Source organism: Bos mutus, chromosome 5, assembly GCF_027580195.1.
Source record: "Bos mutus isolate GX-2022 chromosome 5, NWIPB_WYAK_1.1, whole genome shotgun sequence".
Lineage (NCBI taxonomy): Eukaryota > Metazoa > Chordata > Mammalia > Artiodactyla > Bovidae > Bos > Bos mutus.
The window spans coordinates 94,538,072-94,558,486 of NC_091621.1; the positions used below are offsets into that span (position 1 = coordinate 94,538,072).

The following is a 20,415-nucleotide window of genomic DNA, read 5'->3' on the forward strand; positions in this document are numbered from 1 at the left end:
AATTGTTATATTAAATGTACTAGTTGAGATTTTGTTGTTGTTTGGTTGCTAAGTCATGTCTGACCGCTTGCGCCCCCATGGACTGTAGCATGCCAGGCTCCTCTGTCCATGGGATTCTCCAGGCAAGAATACTGGAGTGGCTTGCCATTTCCTTCTCTAGAGGATCTTTGCAACCCAGGGATTGAATCCATGTCTTCTGCATTGGCAGGTGGATTCATTACCACTGAGCCACTAGGAAAGCCCAGTTGAGATTTAGATGAATATTTTAACTGAAATCATCACTCCGTTCAGTTCAGTCGCTCAGTCGTGTCCAACTCTTTGTGACCCCATGAACCGCAGCATGCCAGGCCTCCCTGAACATCACCAACTCCCAGAGTCCACCCAAACCCATGTCCATCGAGTCAGTGATGCTATCCAACCATCTCATCCTCTGTCATCCCCTTCTCCTCCTGCCCTCAATTGTTCCCAGCATCAGGGCCTTTTCAAATGAGTCAGCTCTTCGCATCAGGTGGCCAAAGTATTGGAGTTTCAGCTTCAACATCAGTCCCTCCAATGAACACTCAGGACTGATCTCCTTTAGGATGGCCTGGTTGGATCTCCTTGTAGTCCAAGGGACTCTCAAGAGTCTTCTCCAACACCACAGTTCAAAAGCATCAATTCTTGGGCGCTCAGCTTTCTTCACAGTCCAATTCTCACATCCATACATGACCACTGGAAAAACCATAGCCTTGACTAAACAGACCTCTGCTGGCAAAGTAATGTTTCTGCTTTTTAATATGCTGTCTAGGTTGGTTATAACTTTCCTTCCAAGGAGGAAGCGTCTTTTAATTTCATGGCTGCAATCACCATCTGCAGTGATTTTGGAGCCTACCTCTGAGTTTAAAAGTGAAAGACGCTCAGTTATGTCCAACTCCTTGCATCTCCATGGACTATATAGTCCATGGAATTCTCCAGCCCAGAATATTGGTGTGGGTAGCCTTTCCCTTCTCCAGGGGATCTTCCCAACCCAGGGTTCGAACCCACGTCTCCCGCATTGCAGGCAGATATTTTACCAGCTGAACCACAAGGGAAGCCCCGAAATGCTGGAGTGAATAGCCTATCCCTTCTCCAGTGGATCTTCCTGACCCAGGAATCAAACCGGGGTCTCCTACATTGTAGGCAGATTCTTTACCAACTGAGCTATAGGAGAAGCTCAAGTAACTCTAAAATGGACATGAAATAGAACCTTTTTCCCAGAAATGTCTACATATCTTGTATAGACAAAATTCTTCAAAGCACCTATGTTTAAAATAAATGGATCAAACCAGATTATTTTTAAAAACCCATCATGCTATTATAAATTACATATGACTTATCTGTATTGCATTTTCTTCATGGAATTTACCCATCTAAATAATGCAAAAGATAATAAGCTTATAGTTTCAGTCTTGACACTTTCAAAATATTTTAACATAAAATAAAAATTTTGTGGAAAAAAAGAATCAAAGCTGCAGTGTATTTCATATATGTGTGTATATATATATATATATATATATATATACACACACACACACACACATATATATATATATATATATATATGCTTGCAAAATATTTTAGCAAAGATAATAGTCCTGAATACTTGCATAGTTGCCAAGCTCTGGTGTGGCTCAGAATTCAGTTTCATTTGCCATATAGAATGAGGATTCCAAACTAGGGCTTCATTGAAATCTAACTTTTTTTTTTTTTTTTAAATTTAATTTAATTTTTTTTTTAATTTTTTAAATTTTTTTTTAAATTTTTTTTTTTTAATTTCAGGTATACACGTGCTCCCCATCCTGAACCCTCCTCCCTCCCCCTCCCCATACCATCCCCTGGGCCGTCCCAGCACACCAGCCCCAAGCATCCAGCATCGCACTGAACCTGGACTGGCATCTCGTTTCATACATGACATTTCACATGTTTCAATGCCATTCTCCCAAATCTTCCCACCCTCTCCCTCTCCCACAGAGTCCATAAGACTGTTCTATACATCAGTGTCTCTTTTGCTGTCTCGTATACAGGGTTATCGTTACCATCTTTCTAAATTCCATATATATGCGTTAGTATACTGTATTTATGTTTTTCCTTCTGGCTTACTTCACTCTGTATAATAGGCTCCAGTTTCATCCACCTCATTAGAACTGATTCAAATGTATTCTTTTTAATGGCTGAGTAATACTCCATTGTGTATATGTACCACAGCTTTCTTATCCATTCATCTGCTGATGGACATCTAGGTTGCTTCCATGTCCTGGCTATTATAAACAGTGCTGTGATGAACATTGGGGTACACGTGTCTCTTACTCTTCTGGTTTCCTCAGTGTGTATGCCCAGCAGTGGGATTGCTGGATCATAAGGCAGTTCTATTTCCAGTTTTTTAAGGAATCTCCACACTGTTCTCCATAGTGGCTGTACTAGTTTGCATTCCCACCAACAGTGTAAGAGGTTTCCTTTTCTCACACCCTCTCCAGCATTTATTATTTGTAGGCTTTTGGATCGCAGCCATTCTGACTGGTGTGAAATGGTACCTCATAGTGGTTTTGATTTGCATTTCTCTGATAATGAGTGATGTTGAGCATCTTTTCATGTGTTTGTTAGCCATCTGTATGTCTTCTTTGGAGAAATGTCTATTTAGATCTTTGGCCCATTTTTTGATTGGGTCATTTTTATTTTTCTGGAGTTGAGCTGTAGGAGTTGCTTGTATATTTTTGAGATTAGTTGTTTGTCGGTTGCTTCATTTGCTATTATTTTCTCCCATTCTGAAGGCTGTCTTTTCACCTTGCTAATAGTTTCCTTTGATGTGCAGAAGCTTTTAAGTTTAATTAGGTCCCATTTGTTTATTTTTGCTTTTATTTCCAATATTCTGGGAGGTGGGTCATAGAGGATCCTGCTGTGATGTATGTCGAGAGAGTGTTTTGCCTATGTTCTCCTCTAGAGTTTTATAGTTTCTGGTCTTACGTTGAGATCTTTAATCCATTTTGAGTTTATTTTTGTATATGGTGTTAGAAAGTGTTCTAGTTTCATTCTTTTACAAGTGGTTGACCAGATTTCCCAGCACCACTTGTTAAAGAGATTGTCTTTAATCCACTGTATATTCTTGCCTCCTTTGTCAAAGATAAGGTGTCCATATGCGTGGATTTATCTCTGGGCTTTCTATTTTGTTCCATTGATCTATATTTCTGTCTTTGTGCCAGTACCATACTGTCTTGATAACTGTGGCTTTGTAGTAGAGCCTGAAGTCAGGTAGGTTGATTCCTCCAGTTCCATTCTTCTTTCTCAAGATCGCTTTGGCTATTCGAGGTTTTTTGTATTTCCATACAAATTGTGAAATTATTTGTTCTAGCTCTGTGAAGAATACTGTTGGTAGCTTGATAGGGATTGCATTGAATCTATAAATTGCTTTGGGTAGTATACTCATTTTCACTATATTGATTCTTCCAATCCATGAACATGGTATATTTCTCCATCTATTAGTGTCCTCTTTGATTTCTTTCACCAGTGATTTATAGTTTTTCTATATATAGGTCTTTAGTTTCTTTAGGTAGATATATTCCTAAGTATTTTATTCTTTTCGTTGCAATGGTGAATGGAATTGTTTCCTTAATTTCTCTTTCTGTTTTCTCATTATTACTGTATAGGAATGCAAGGGATTTCTGTGTGTTGATTTTATATCCTGCAACTTTACTATAATCATTGATTAGTTCTAGTAATTTTCTGGTGGAGTCTTTAGGGTTTTCTATGTAGAGGATCATGTCATCTGCAAATAGTGAGAGTTTTACTTCTTCTTTTCCAATTTGGATTCCTTTTATTTCTTTTTCTGCTCTGATTGCTGTAGCCAAAACTTCCAAAACTATGGAGACTTTAATACCCCACTCACACCTATGGATAGATCAACTAAACAGAAAATTAACAAGGAAACACAAACTTTAAACGATACAATAGACCAGTTAGACCTAATTGATATCTATAGGACATTTCATCCCAAAACAATGAATTTCACCTTTTTCTCAAGCGCACATGGAACCTTCTCCAGGATAGATCACATCCTGGGCCATAAAGCTAGCCTTGGTAAATTCAAAAAAATAGAAATCATTCCAAGCATCTTTTCTGACCACAATGCAGTAAGATTAGATCTCAATTACAGGAGAAAAACTATTAAAAATTCCAACATATGGAGGCTGAACAACACGCTGCTGAATAACCAACAAATCACAGAAGAAATCAAAAAAGAAATCAAAATTTGCATAGAAACGAATGAAAATGAAAACACAACAACCCAAAACCTGTGGGACACAGTAAAAGCAGTCCTAAGGGGAAAGTTCATAGCAATACAGGCACACCTCAAGAAACAAGAAAAAAGTCAAATAAATAACCTAACTCTACACCTAAAGCAACTAGGAAAGGAAGAAATGAAGAACCCCAGGGTTAGTAGAAGGAAAGAAATCTTAAAAATTAGAGCAGAAATAAATGCAAAAGAAACAAAAGAGACCATAGCAAAAATCAACAAAGCCAAAAGCTGGTTCTTTGAAAGGATAAATAAAATTGACAAACCATTAGCCAGACTCATCAAGAAACAAAGGGAGAAAAAATCAAATCAATAAAATTAGAAATGACAGTGGAGAGATCACAACAGACAACATAGAAATACAAAGGATCATAAGAGACTATTATCAACAATTATATGCCAATAAAATGGACAACGAGGAAGAAATGGACAAATTCTTAGAAAAGTACAACTTTTCAAAACTCGACCAGGAAGAAATAGAAAACCTTAACAGACCCATCACAAGCACGGAAATTGAAACTGTAATCAAAAATCTTCCAGCAAACAAAAGCCCAGGTCCAGACGGCTTCACAGCTGAATTCTACCAAAAATTTAGAGAAGAGCTAACACCTATCCTGCTTAAACTCTTCCAGAAAATTGCAGAGGAAGGTAAACTTCAAACTCATTCTATGAGGCCACCATCACCCTAATACCAAAACCTGACAAAGATGCCACAAAAAGAAAACTACAGGCCAATATCACTGATGAACATAGATGCAAAAATCCTAAACAAAATTCTAGCAATCAGAATCCAACAACACATTAAAAGATCATACACCGTGACCAAGTGGGCTTTATCCCAGGGATGCAAGGATTCTTCAATATCCCAAATCAATCAATGTAATACACCACATTAACAAATTGAAAAACAAAAACCATATGATTATCTCAATAGATGCAGAGAAAGCCTTTGACAAAATTCAACACCCATTTATGATAAAAACTCTCCAGAAAGCAGGAATAGAAGGAACATACCTCAACATAATAAAAGCTATATATGACAAACCCACAGCAAACATTATCCTCAATGGTGAAAAATTGAAAGCATTTCCTCTAAAGTCAGGAACAAGACAAGGGTGCCCACTTTCACCATTACTATTCAACATAGTTTTGAAATCTAATTTAGAAATAACATAAAAATAAAAGTCTCTGCATATATAGATGAATACGCAGCATTTGGTGGTACTGTGGAAAATAAAAATATCCAAACAAAGTGATACAGAATTACTTTTAGAAAGCAGTTTTTGGATAAGTCTGTGAACCTCTCTGGAACTCGTTAGTCTTATCTGCTTTCCTTGTTAATACTCCAATTTACTTGACAAAGATTTGAGGTAACTTGCAGTAAATACATGTAGTAAAAGACCAAAGCAGAAATAAAATATAAGCCAGGGAAAATATGTACTAAAATAGGAACTTAAGAGCAAGAATGAAAAAAAACTGACATTCGTGTCTAGTCTTTAAGATCCTACCGTGTGTGCTGTTGCTTCACTTGTGTCCAGCTCTTTGCGACCCTATGGATCATAGCCCGCCAGGCTCCTCTGTCCATGAGATTCTCCAGGCAAGAATACTGGAGTGGGTTGCTGTGTCCTCCTCCAGGGGATATTCCCAACCCAAGGATTGAACCTGTGTCTCTTCTGTCTCCTGCATGGGCAGGTGGGTTTTTTACCACTAGCACCACCTCAGTTCAGTTCAGTTCAGTCGCTCAGTCATGTCCGACTCTTTGCAACCCCATGAATCGCAGCACGCCAGGCCTCCCTGTCCATCACCAACTCCTGGAGTTCACTCAGACTCAGGTCTGGTGATGCCATCCAGCCATCTCATCCTCTGTCATCCCCTAGCACCACCTGGAAAGCGCTAAAAGATGCTGTAAGTCACTACATTTGAGAAGGAAATTTGTTCTTAAGATTTCTGGTGGCAACATGAAAAGGCATTCTTTAAGAGGAGGAAATACACTAGTGTTCTGCGTGTTCCACTCTAAATGGTTCTGAAGGGCTCCATCTAGTGGCATACCAAGAGACAGAGTGGATAAACATCTCTAAAGTAAATAAGAATATAAATTCTGCTTAGTTAGTCCTTAGACATTGCTTCTCAAAGTTTACCTTAATCAGCAAAATGAAGTAGTGATATTTCAGGAAAGGGTGCTAGCCCAAGGGGAAAACAGCAAAATTTACTAATGGAAAGAAAAACATATGTAATTTGTCTTGGTGCCTAATGTATTATTCTCTCTTAAGAAATAATTCTCCTTTACTTGAAATTAAATTAGGTTTCACCAGACTAATATCAGTTCCTTAAAATTGCTAAGACTTCCTAAAAGCCAAATATGTGTGCTTGATCAATGTTTAAATCTAGATCTGATAGACAGAGTGCCTGATGAACTATGGATAGAGGTTCGTGACACTGTACAGGAGACAAGGATCAAGACCATCCCCAAGAAAAAGAAAAGCAAAATGGCTGTCTGAGGAGGGCTTACAAATAGCTGTGGAAAGAAGAGAAGCAAAAAGCAAAGGAGAAAAGGAAAGATATACCCATTTGAATGCAGAGTTTCAAAGAACAGCAAGGAGAGATAAGAAAGCCTTCCTCAGCAATCAATGGAAAGAAATAGAGGAAAACAATAGAATGGGAAAGACTAGAGATCTGTTCAAGAGAATTAGAGATACCAAGGGAACATTTCATGCAAAGATGGGCTCAATAAAGGACAGAAATGGTATGGACCTGACAGAAGCAGAAGATATTAAAAAGAGGTGGCAAGAATACACAGAAGAACTATACAAAAAGATCTTCATGACTCAGATAATCACGATGGTGTGATCACTCACCTAGAGCCAAACATCCTGGAATGTGAAGTCAAGTGGGCCTTAGGAAGCATCACTACAAACAAAGCTAGTGGAGGTGATGGATTCCAGTGGAGCTATTTCAAATCCTGAAAGATGATGCTGTGAAAGTGCTGCACTCAATATGTCAGCAAATTTGGAAAACTCAGCAGTGGCCACAGGACTGGAAAAGGTCAGTTTTCATTCCAATCCCAAAGAAAGGCAATGCCAAAGAATGCTCAAACTACCGCACAATTGCACTCATCTCACACGCTAGTAAAGTAATGCTCAAAATTCTCCAAGCCAGGCTTCAACAATACGTGAACTGTGATCTTCCAGATGTTCAAGCTGGTTTTAGAAAAGGCAGAGGAACCAGAGATCAACCTGCCAACATTCGCTGGATCATCGAAAAAGCAAGAGAGTTCCAGAAAAACATCTATTTCTGCTTTATTGACTATGCCAAAGCCTTTGACTGTGTGGATCACAATAAACTGTGGAAAATTCTGAAAGAGAAGGGAATACCAGACCGCCTGATCTGCCTCTTGAGAAACCTGTATGCAGGTCAGGAAGCAACAGTTAGAACTGGACATGGAACAACAGACTGGTTCCAAATAGGAAAAGGAGTATGTCAAGGCTGTATATTGTCACCCTCCTTATTTAACTTAGATGCAGAGTACATCATGAGAAACACTGGGCTGGATGAAGCACAAGCTGGAATCAAGATTACCGGGAGAAATATCAATAACTTCAGATATGCAGATGACACCACCCTTAAGGCAGAAAGTGAAGGAGAACTAAAAGCCTCTTGATGAAAGTGAAAGATGAGAGTGAAAAACTTGGCTTAAAGCTCAACATTCAGAAAGCTAAGATCATGGCATCCAGTCCCATCACTTCATGGCAAACAGATGTGGAAACAGTGGCTGACTTTATTTTTTTGGGCTGCAAAATCACTGCAGATGGTGATTGCAGCCATGAAATTAAAAGATGCTTACTCCTTGGAAGGAAAGTTATGACCAACCTAGACAGCACATTAAAAAGCAGAGAAATTACTTTGCCAACAAAGGTCCGTCTAGTCAAGGCTATGGTTTTTCCAGTAGTCATTTTGGTTGTAAGAGTTGTACTATAAAGAAAGCAGAGTGCTGAAGAATTGATGCTCTTGAACTGTGGTGTTGGAGAAGACTCTTGAGAGTCCCTTGGACTGCAAGGAGATCCAACCAGTCCATCCTAAAGGAAATCAGTCCTGGATTTTCATTGGAAGGACTGATGTTGAAGCTGAAACTCCAATATTTTGGCCACCTGATTCAAAGAGCTGACTCTTTTGGAAAGACCCTGATGTTGGGAAAGATTGAAGGCAGGAGGAGAAGGGGAAGACAGAAGATGAGATGGTTAGTTGGCATCACTGACTCAATGGACATGAGTTGGGGTAAACTCTGGGAGTTGGTGATGTTCAGGGAAGCCTGGCATGCTGCAGTTCATGGGATCACAAAAAGTCAGACATGACTGAGTGATTGAACTGAACTGAATGTTTAAATATTTCTATATACATGGCAATCCATATTATCACTGCCTTTAAAATAACAGCTCAAATAATCTCATTTGGAGGGGTATCAAGACAATGGCACCCCACTCTAGTACTCCTGCCTGGAAAATTCCATGGACGGAGGAGCCTGGTAGGCTGCAGTCCATAGGGTCGCTAAGAGTCGGACACGACTGAGCGACTTCACTTTCACTTTTCACTTTCATGCACTGGAGAAGGAAATGGCAACCCACTCCAGTGTTCTTGCCTGGAGAATCACAGGGACGGGTGGGCTGCCGTCTCTGGGGTCACACAGAGTCAGACACGACTGAAGCGACTTAGCAGCAGCAGCACCTAAATCTTCCAAACCAAATGCCACTTATTTATATAAAAGAAACTTCATCAAATGTGCAAAGTGATCATCCAGCAGTTCTGACAATCCATAATCTCTTCTTGCCTTTCAGGTATTCAACTTTGATGTACGTCAGCTGAACTGGTTAGAATACATTGAAAATTATGTTTTAGGAGTTAAGAAGTACTTATTGAAAGAGGATATGGCTGGGATCCCAGAAGCAAAGCAACACTTAAAAAGGTAAGTATAACATTTATTAAGTACTTAGCATGTGTAGCTCATTTTATACCAGGCATGAAATTTGAGCAGGAGAGCAGTTAATATTTTTCTAGCCTTTATACTATATGTCCTAGTATACACTATTTAGACTTCACCATACTTCTATGAGGCAGGTAGTATTTTTGTTATCCCATTTCCATCAAAGAACTATTTAGGTTCAAAGGAGGGAAGTGGGCAAGCTGTACGTGCTAAGCAGAGGAGCCAGATTTGTATCTAAGTTTGCTTTTTCTACCATATCCTGTCATAATGTGATATAAAGAATACCCAACAGGCAGGAAACCTGATGATGCTATTTAACATGGTCAAATCAATTAACTGTTCTTCAATAGCTTTGACTGCCTGAAATTTTTTTTCAATAAAAAATTCTATGTTCCCTAAGGAACACAGAATTATAGCAGTCTTGCATAATTCTGGTAGAAGCAAAGGGTTTTTAATGAAGAGATGATATGGATGGGAAAAGTTGATTGCAAACAGACAGGAACCTTGAATTGAAAAGCAAGGTGAGACTTTAGAATTTACCCTCTAGTAAACGAGAATCAGTGATTTGTGATATACAGTAACATGATCAAAGTGTATTTAAGAAAGCTTATATTAGCCGTGTTTATAAGACAGGTTAAAGCACAGAGGTATGAGAAAGGGAAACTAGTCAGGGGAATATTGTAGAAATATGATTACTCAGAATGAACATGGTGGAAATGAAAGCTATCAAAATCAAAAGGCTATCAGATACTGCCATATACCTGAGGACACTTATTTGCTGGTCATAGCCAGGAAAAGATACATTTATGCTTTAGGTAACATAGTTGGGTATTTGATACTGTGTTGACGTTGGTTATATATGTCTGTTTCCAGGCTCCGAAATATTCACTACCTCTTTAATACTGCTCTCTTCCTCATCGCCTGGCGTCTTCTCATTGCAAGATCTCAGGTGGCTCGGAATGTGTGGTTCTTCATCGTGAGCTTCTGTTACAAATTCCTCTCCTACTTTAGGGCATCTAGCACACTTAATGTCTAAGAACATTTGGCAATCTCCCTTTGTCTGGAACCTCTCAGATACCTCTAAAACAGCAACTGTGGTTCTCAAGATTAGGTAACAAATATGCCCATCATTACCTGTCAAATGTGCTGTCATGTATTCATCCTTATTTCTAAACTATAAATTTTCATTTCATTTCAGTGAGAGAACAGAAGTCATATCCTAGCCAATTATCATACAAATTTTAGGAAAAAAATTGTTTCCAGATTGTTTCTTTAACACTATTCTGTGCTCTTGAATATAAAACACCAAAGGACACCCATCTTCCCTTATTTAGCTTTGTTCTCCTTGAGAGGACTAATGTGCTCAATAAACATGGAAGGACACATGACAGAAGTTGAGACACGCTCAAGAAAGGCAGTTGTCACTGGAACCATTTAGTATAGTGTACTTAGTATAAAGGCTGAAAATCAAGATAAGCAGACAAAGGTCTCAACATCATCATAAATGCTGTAAGAGAAACAGTTCTCCATGGAGGTTTCTGCTTTCTTTTTGTGCTATACTATGGAGTCCTGGTCAAGGGCTGGGAAATTAGAAAAGTGGGTTCACATCTAACATTTTCCTTCACTATACCCACATCTGAAACCTGAAGAGAACCAAGAGGTGTAAATAATGTATATAGAGTGAGGGCTCAAGCATATTTTCATTATGGGTGATTATTATGCTTTTAAGTAAAAATTGGTTCTTGTAATTTGAATTTGACAACTATTATTCTAAATCTTTTGAATCATAAATTTTCCTGATTACCTCCTCTTAGGAGTTTTCCTCTTGTTCATTAAACTGGCCAAATCCCTTATATTTAAGCTTATATTGCCCAGGCCTTCGATTAGAGTGACTAATGTTAGAGGAAGGCCCTAGGCTAAAATCACGTAAAAACCCATTTTCCTGATATTTGCCACTGAGAAAAGCAAAATTGCAAATAAAAATGTAAATGCTAGTCATATTTTCTGTGGGGAAGTTCACTCTTTCACCAGGACTTTAGTATCTTGATCACTCCAGTTGCAGAATGTTACCTATACAATGTGCAGCCGAAAAGGACAGACTTCATTAGTGACTGGAAGTTCAGAGAACAGGTGTTGTTTTAAACATATTTTATGTATAATGCAAATGAATTAGTAAAAATCTGTTCTCAGATTCCCATATTAATAATATAACTGTTATCCCAACTTTCCTCATATTTGAGAGATGAGTGCATTTTAGATTGCAGCACTTCATGTTAAAAACGTGGGATATGATTCAAATAACAGTACCTGGGGCCTAAGTAACTAAAAATAATCATTACTAGAAAATTATATGAGCATAAAACATTCAATGTTAGTTATACATATGGCTCACTTCCTGGGATAATTGGTTAATACTCAGAAAGGCACATTCATGTGGTAGAAGTGTACTAGAGCTGTGAGGGCAACTTCTAGCCCAGTATTATTTGAAATTTTTCTGAACCCCATAAAGCACATTTGGGGTCGGGGCAGGGAGACTCTTCTGGGCAATGTCTTTCTCAATCTCATCTAAGTTATGTGAACTACTTTCCAGGGCAGAAAACCCAGCTCTGAAAGAAAGCAGCTGGTTATCTTCAGTTTGAGATTTCTGTGATTATGTTTGAGTTAAGATAAAAACTATAGATGATAAAAAGGAAATTAAGATATAATTCAATGAAATTGGACAACACATAATAGTTCTAAGAATTTACTATCTTTTGGTTATTTTATGTTTCACCAACTCAATAAATTCCACTGATCATTCAGTTTTGACTTGATTAAATGAAAATTTGAATTAAAGACTGATTTCCTCTACTAGTATTGTATCTTTAACTGCTGACTACTGCAGTAGATCTTCTCCCTCATCCTTAGGAAAATAAAAAGAAACTACCAGATGAATATGAATTAACACATTCCCATAATGCTTTTTCAGACACCATTAATAGCGTACAGAGCAGGATGAGCACAGCCTTTACAGGTAGCCATTGCTGTGCCTCATTACGCTGCACCGTTACTAGGCAACAGGTCTTGCTCAGTCATTGTCAGTGCCTCAGTGGGCCCCACCCACAAGCAGCAATCTGTCAATGAACAACCCTTAGTTGTCCTGCTCAGTTATTGGTCAGTGCCACAGTGGGCACGCCCCACAAGTAACTGTCAATGAGGGACAACTGGGGAAGTGATTCAGCCAAGGGTCAGTGGTGTGGTGGTCATCAGGTGGAAAGGCAGATTCAGGCCTTCTCCTGGAGGCCCTCCAGCTCATCCAGCCTTGGGCCAGCAAGTGAACTGAAGGACCCAGGGAACAGACGGAACTATGTCCTGCAGGGCTCCAGAGCGCTCACTAAGGCCCTCCACTAGTCTTGGCCCAGACCTTGAGGAGCAGTGAACCTCCCCCCCATCCCTGTCTCTGCTACCAAATACCACAGCCATCTGCCTTGGTTGCAGTCTGTGAGACCTGGTCTCCCCTCTTTTTGGGCAACCTGAGGAGACTGAGGGCAAAGTGGGTTGGGTGCATGGCAGAGATGACAGCTTGGCAGGGTTTGGGGACCTGGACCTAAGGGAGCTGCCAACTGAGATCTGCCTCCTCTTAGCCAGGACCAGGACCTTGGAGGATGCAAGTTGTGCCTTGGGACCTTGCCCTTTCTTAACAGGACAGAGAATAAAATTGGTTTGGTAGAGATTTACAGGAACATTGTTCCCTGATCACGACCTGACCTCAGGAACAAAGGATCTGATGCCAAGAAGTTTGCAACAACTAACCACGCCCTTCCCTCACCTTTTGCTTTTAAAGGGGCTTGTTGAAAGCTTTCACTAACTGGGTTTCTTAAGGCATCAGCCACCCATTTCCTTGTATGAATCTGTAATAAACCTTTCTCTGTTCCAAACTCTATGATGTTTTAGTATTGACAGACCTCACCTGTGCATCAGGCACATGGACTTGCAATTTGTAACACATGCTGAAGAATGTTCTACCTGTGGTATTAGAGAAATGACACAAACTTCTCTTGTGATGATTAAGCTGTAAAAGTAGGTATCTGCATGAAAGAAAACCCCTAGCTACTTTATATCAAGACCAGTAACAATTATTTGAGTGCCTAATATATACAATCCAATAAGAACTTTCTACTTTTGATGGAGAAGGGGACAGTAAGTACAAAGAAAAGGTTACTTTTTAAAAGCTTTGGTAATCCCTATATTCTGCACCCACAAGATATTACAGTAACAAACATTACATACAGAACTGAAAAGAGTCAACACATGAGGCAGTTAATTCTAGAAAAAGTTGAGGCAGAAGGGCACACAAATCAGAAAAACATTTCTCACAAATTTATACTAACCTAACATCTCCAGCTAGTATAAAATTAACTCATTTAAATTTTTAGCTCATTTAAATAACTGACTTAGAATCTCAAGGTAAAATTGACTTGAGAAGGGACTAATAGTAAGTAGTGTATCTCATAGTGAACATTAACAATTAGGTCAGCCTAAAGTTTCTTGTAAAGAGATCAAACTAGTCAATCCTAAGGGAAAACAGTCCTGAATGTTCACTGGAAGGACTGATACTAAAGCTGAAGTTCCAATACTTTGGCTACCTGATGCGAAGAACTGACTCCTTAGAAAAGACTGATGCTGGGGAAGATTGAAAACAGAAGAGGACGACAGAGGATGAGATGGTTGGATGACATCACTGACTCGATGGATACCAGTCTGAGCAAGTTCAGGGAGTTGGTGATGGACAGGGAAGCCTGGTGTGCTGCAGTCATGGGGTTGCAAAGAGTGGGACACAACTGAGTGAATAAACTGAACATTTCTAAAAATATCAATGTTTCAAAGTTCCAAGAATCACATGCAAATTTCCGTGTAACTTTTCCCCTGTACATTTTCTATGCAAATCTAAAAAATTATGTTTTGGGAACCATATACATATATGAAAAAATGCTCACTACCTAGATTACCTTTTAAAAATATAACAAATTGCCAGAATTGCTGATTTTAAGATATAACTGACTTGAGAGATAGGAATGCCCTGTGAGGTGCAGATACAAATATGACAACAGATACTTAACTGAAATTGAGTGTTAACAGCTAGAAGAGCTCTCTGATATAAAATAGATTAATATTTTAGGTGTATCCCTACTTTATTTGAAATATCAGTTCCAAGCCAGAATCGTAAATGGGTTGGAAAGATGTGGAGTTGGGTCAATTTCACCAATTCTAGAAAAATATCTTAAAGAAATCAAAGGTAAGTATAATACAAGAAATCACCCAATTAATTTGTATAGTTGCTTGAAAGCAGAAGAGAATTTACAAAATATTTACTACATAATTATATGCTGTGTTGTTGAAGGTCTGCTTTAGTATGTAGTATGTATCTTACATCAATGTATACCTTTTGCCACACCTCCTCATTCTGGGCTTTACATTAAAATTATTACACAAATAGCATAAATGAATTTGGAAGAATTGTTAATGTCTTTTGATAAATACAACTTGCAGTCGCTGAAACAAAACCATTAAATGTTTTGCTGATTATAATCTGTTTGGGGCCTCCCTGGTGGCTCAGATGGTAAAGCGTCCACCCGCAATGAGGGAAACCCAGTTTCAATCCCTGGGTTGTGAAGATCCTCTAGAGAAGGAAATGGCAACCCACTCCAGTATTCTTGCCTGGAGAATCCCATGGACAGAGGACCCTGATAGGCTACAGTCCATGGGGTCGCAAAGAGTCAGACACATTGGAGTCAAATCTTTTCCTCACTCACTCGTAACACGAAAAATATAGAATAAATGGCATATGGTACAATAATTTAGCTCCATCTGAAGCAAAAGGAAAGATACTGAATGATAAAGATTGCTGTAGTTTTTCTAGGAGGAAAAAGAAGCTTAAATATGAGGAACTAAGGCTTATTTGGGGGTACATGATCGTAAAAGGACAAAAAATTATTGTACAATTTATTTTATTGAGTCCCATCTTTAGAATTGAGACACTGAATGAGTCTTTTGTCTTTCTTTCTGTTAAAACAATTTTTAAAACTACAAGAAAAAAAAAAATCCAAGGCATTTTGTTTCCTACTCTTAAAATAATGCTGATTTAATCACTAAAATATTCCAAAAGGGGTGGGAGGAATTACAATAAATAAATAGTACTTGGATATTACTCCAGGCTTCATACCATAAGGTAGTGAACAAGTAGTGATCTATTTGGATAGTGCTGACAAAGGGTCACTCATTTTGGCTTAAAGGTTTGCTAGACCTCCAAACAGACAGGGAAGAGCTTAAGTACTAATTTAAAGCCTGATGAGATTTTAAAGATCCTAAGGCTCAGGTTAAGTAATTTAAAAAATACACACATCTCAAACTTAAGTTTAAAGGTTTTAAATTGTGAAACAAAGGAGCTGCATGTACATTTAATTTTTGGTACCTGAATTACTAACCTAAGACATCAAAAGACAATGTACAACATGTGTCTTTATACCATTAAAAAAATTAGATCTTAGTCATTCCTTTATGAATTCCAAAGCTTGTATTAAAGATTATAAACTCTGTCGTTAGTAAAGTTTTATTACAAAAATTCAGTGCTTTATATCATAAAATGTATATGAGAAAAGCATAATATTAATCATCTAAGTCAAGAATTAGAAATGTGTAATTCTGAGTTAAGCTTTTCCCAAGAGGTAGTCTGAAGTGTACAAATACTGCAGCAGAGAATTATTCATCTTTTTCATTTAAACATTTCATCTCTTTTTATAGGCTGTATGTATGCAAACACAGATGAAAAAGAAAACTCATTTCACATAATTCCAGATCTCAATATTAAAATATTTAGGATGGAATATATACACATAGATACTATGAATGCCCTAATAAAATAAAAAATTGAGTAATAAACTCAGGTATCCCCTACTAGAGGCATAGATAGATAGGCCAGTACAGTGTTCTCTGCCACGGAAAAGAAACACTTGGTGAGGTCAAAAACTGCTACTAAATCCTAATACACAAGTGTACGGCATCACCCATCATACAAAGGGCTGGTCAGAATCTTAATACTTTGATCGCCCAAAATCTGACCCTGACTATTCGAGGGATTTCAGGTGAAAACCTTTCATAACTTTTAAAATGAAAATCAATGGCAAAGTAGTATTTTGCTTCAATGAAATTCCTTTTATACTCAGTTTTAATGGGACAGATTAATACCATTACAATTTTAATATGGTATTTGGAAAACAAAACGGTAACAATTAAAAATCATATATAAGTACCAAAATAATTTTTAAAATCCTTCTTAAAGATACTCAACTTTTATAATCCTAATTGAAAGAAAATAATTCTAAATCAATAGTTCTTCCTATTAAAATAACCCTGAAACTTAACTGAATTTTCTGACAAGCAGATTCACAGAACCAACATTCAGTCTAAAATAGCTAAAATTCTAATTAAAAATTCCTTTTCCCAGTCTACCTTCACTGGAAATAACATCTGAAGAAATCAGAAGTTTCTAAATAATGAGAAGGCCATTCATTATTTGGAATTTTCTGAATTTGAAAATCTTTCAAAGCATAAACTTGTCACATATTAGTTAACTTAATGGCTCTTAATCATATTAACTGTATATTTTAAACAATGATGCTTATTATTTTCAAAATAGCATTCTTATATAAGCTTTACTATAAAGTAGTTTTATCAGTATTTCTTCTTCTTTCCATTATCTGCCCCAACTGCTTTCAACAGGACATTTTTCTCTTTTACCTTTTAACAGAAAGGAATTTGAAAAACTCTCACTTGTGGTGTCCTATTCTCTAAAAACCATTTAAAATCTTGTCTTTTAGTCTTGGTCTTGTTACTTACCTGGAATTTTTGTTTCCCCATTTCCCTAAAAGACTTAAACCATGAGGAACTGGTTGATGATTCTTCTACTGTCATTATAAAGCATTACAAAAGGAAAAATGATGTTGGCACATATATTCCAAATTTAGGTTTTAACAGCACCTGAGTGATATACCCCTCTTTTTTAAATCTTTTATATCACCTAGAAATTTAAAATTAATCCTAAAATAGTTAAGAAATCTAGACCAACACAATCTAATACAGAATCAATCACATTCAGGACACTGAATGCAGATAGTTCTTTCATAATACAGTTTTACAGTTTAAATGTTTAATATGATCAACATTTAATCATATTAATGTTTAATATGACATTGTTTAATATGATAATCTCTCAGATCTGACATTGTCTTACTTAAATATTTGCCTCATACTTCTATTTTTAAGTTACCCTGTTGCCCACTACCACAACACATAAAAAATGCTACTTTTCCTCTTAATATTTTACAAACTGATAATTTCCATCATTAGCAGTGGATCTTTTTATTACTCATCCCCTGTTCCCAAACTATAACAAGAATAAGGATCATATTAGGAAACTTAGCATCTTTTTTTAACAATGTGCTTTCTTATCCCTGCATACGTGCCCACTATACAATTTGTGAATGATACCTCTGTTACATATTACAGCATCTACCTCTGTTACATATTACAGCATCTGCCCTTCTAAGTATTTACCTTAGTCTTTCATGACTTTGCCTTGAACAATCAGAAATGTCAATAGCCAGAGTTTAAAGAAAAGCAGTTACCACCCTAAGACCCAAAATTGGATAAATGGTCTTGTCATTATGGCTTAACAGTAATATGGCTATAACATAGGGACCCCGCCTTTTCCTTTATTAACAATGTGACCTGACCACACTTTTTAAAGTCTAGACTAGTTTTCCATATGTTTTACATATTTTATTCTGACATCATATCTTTAAAAAAACAAAGAGATGAAAATATTTGCACTTATCAATGCCATTTTCTTTAGATGTGGTTTGACTTCTTCCTTCAGGCTCTTTGTCATCAAGAAGCAAGGTCTGATTTCAGTACTGCCCATCTGCTATGAAAATATCAGAAGGGGTCATGTTCAAAGCAATACTCAGCTGGGCGTATTCACTGATTAGATTAGCTGCATAATTTCTTCTAGAACATTTGTAACAGACACGAAACATATAGGATTTCAGTTTGGGTTTCTTTTTTTTTCTCCCTAGGTGTGATTTCTGCTTCTCATTCATATTTTCTTTTCTTTGAATATATTGCACAATATTTTATTATTAAAAAAGGTTTTATGTCTCAGGCAAAAAGTTCTTCTCCTTTACTTGGGAGGTGTTAATGTGTATTATTTTCTAAAAGAGGTACATGGTTGTCCGTGTGGCCATCTTCAAAGGGAACCTAGAGAGGAACAAAAAGACCAAAGTATGAGTTTTATTTCTTACACTATTTCCTCTAAACATAATGCTTCATTTTGGGCAATTTCTTTCAGGCACCAAGAACTAATATTTATATTTAACAATGATACTATGACCTGGGATGGAAATCACTGTATCACTTACAGAATTGACAGGTTTGTAGGCTCCAAGTCTGAAACGACAGTAAATTATTTCAACTATAAATTTGCCAATTCCATGTAGCATGCCTGTAACAACAAAATGTTTGTTTTTAATTAAATTATGCTTTTAATGAAATTTCTTCCTATATTATTTATTTCCTAAATTTGTAAGAATATAAAACTCAACTAATTACAATGGACTAGGTTAAGGAAGGTTAACAGTTTGCTTTATTGACATCCATAGTTAAAAATATCAAGACAATTGGATTTTAAAATAAATGAACTTCTTTTCAAAATCAGAAGGCCACATAATTCATGACCTTGACAAAGCAATCTTTTCAAAGGTGCTTAATGTATCTTATACCACCACAAATTTAAATGACTCTGTTGTAAATAAAGCAGTAACCACAAAAGCTATTTATTCATTTAAAAAATATACTTCAAACTATAAACTCCATGTAATATTAAACAGAAGTTAGCATAAAAAAGGAACTATTTAGGTTGGTACAAAAGTAACTGCAGTTTCAGACTGAATTTTAAATCATTAGAACCAGGCTCAAACACATCTTTTTTTAATTAAAATAGGAACTATTACAATCAACACATTGTTGCCAATGAGAAATAAGTTTGCTTATTCCTATAGCATAAAAATCCATGTTTTGGGATTCATTGAAGTCTTGGAAAGTATCTTCTGCCTCCTGCTGGTTTTGGAAGCATTTTCCCTGCAAGAAGTGGTCAAGATGCTTGAAAAAGTGGTAGTCAGTTGGTGAAAAGTCAGGTGAATACAGCAAATGAGCAAAACTTCATAGCCTGATTCGTTCAACTTTTGAAACGTTGGTTGTGCAACCTGCAGCTGGGCACTGTTGTAGAGAAGAACTGGGCCCTTTTTGTTGACCAGTGTCAGCTGGAGGTGCTGCAGCTTTCAGTGCTTCTCACTGATTTCCTGAGCATACCCCTCAGATGTAATGATTTCGCCTACAGAGGATTAGATGGGTGGCAGACCACCAAACAGTGACCATGACCCCTTTTCTGGTGCAAATTCAGCTTTGGGAAGTGCTTTGGAGCTTCTGAGTTGGTCATCTCTGGATGTCATATACAGCCCACTTTTTGTTGCACATCACAATCCGATTGAGAAATGGCTTGTTGCACAGACAAAGAGAAGACACTTCAAAATGAATTTTTTTATTTTCAGTCAGCTCATAGGCAGCCACTTAAATCAAGCTTTTTCACCTTTCCAAATTGCTTCAAATGCCAAATGACCATAGAATGGTTGACATTGAGTTCCACTGCAACTTCTGTAGTTCTAAGAGGATCAGCTTCAATGATGGCTTTCAATTGAAGCTGTCAATTTCCAATGGCCTGCCACTACACTCCTCATCTTCAAGGCTCTCGTCTCCTTTGCAAAACTTACTGAAGCATCACTGCACTGTATATTCATTAGTAGTTTCTAGGCCAAGTGCACTGTTGCAAGTTGTCAGACTGGCTGCTTTACAACCCATTTTGAACTCAAATAAGAAAATCACTTAAATTTGCTTTTTGTCTAACATCATTTCCATGGTCTAAAATAAATATAAAATAAACAGTAAGTAATAAGTCATTAGCCAAAAACATAAAGTGAGAAATGAACATTAAAATGATGTATACATAAGCACATTTATTCTAATATCAAATAGTAAATTTCAA

The 20,415-nt window shown here is 37.2% G+C and overlaps 2 protein-coding genes across 4 annotated transcripts in view; one reads left to right on the top strand and one right to left on the bottom strand.

Moving 5' to 3' along the window:
- FAR2 (fatty acyl-CoA reductase 2) overlaps window positions 1-12,936 on the top strand; it is a 182,252-nt gene extending 169,316 nt beyond the window's left edge. For both annotated transcript variants that reach the window (XM_070371261.1, XM_070371262.1), the window contains exons 11-12: window positions 9,136-9,263; window positions 10,155-12,936. In XM_070371261.1, coding sequence (XP_070227362.1) covers window positions 9,136-9,263; window positions 10,155-10,317 — 291 coding nt within the window. In that variant the 3' untranslated portion in view covers window positions 10,318-12,936. The remainder of the gene's footprint in view (window positions 1-9,135; window positions 9,264-10,154) is intronic.
- Window positions 12,937-17,662: 4,726 nt separating this feature from the next.
- Window positions 17,663-20,415, bottom strand: part of ERGIC2 (ERGIC and golgi 2) — a 43,738-nt gene continuing 40,985 nt past the window's right edge. For both annotated transcript variants that reach the window (XM_070371264.1, XM_005894563.2), the window contains exons 13-14: window positions 18,737-18,819; window positions 17,663-18,575 (exon numbers count right to left, since the gene is read on the bottom strand). In XM_070371264.1, the coding sequence (XP_070227365.1) occupies window positions 18,513-18,575; window positions 18,737-18,819 (146 nt within the window). In that variant the 3' untranslated portion in view covers window positions 17,663-18,512. The remainder of the gene's footprint in view (window positions 18,576-18,736; window positions 18,820-20,415) is intronic.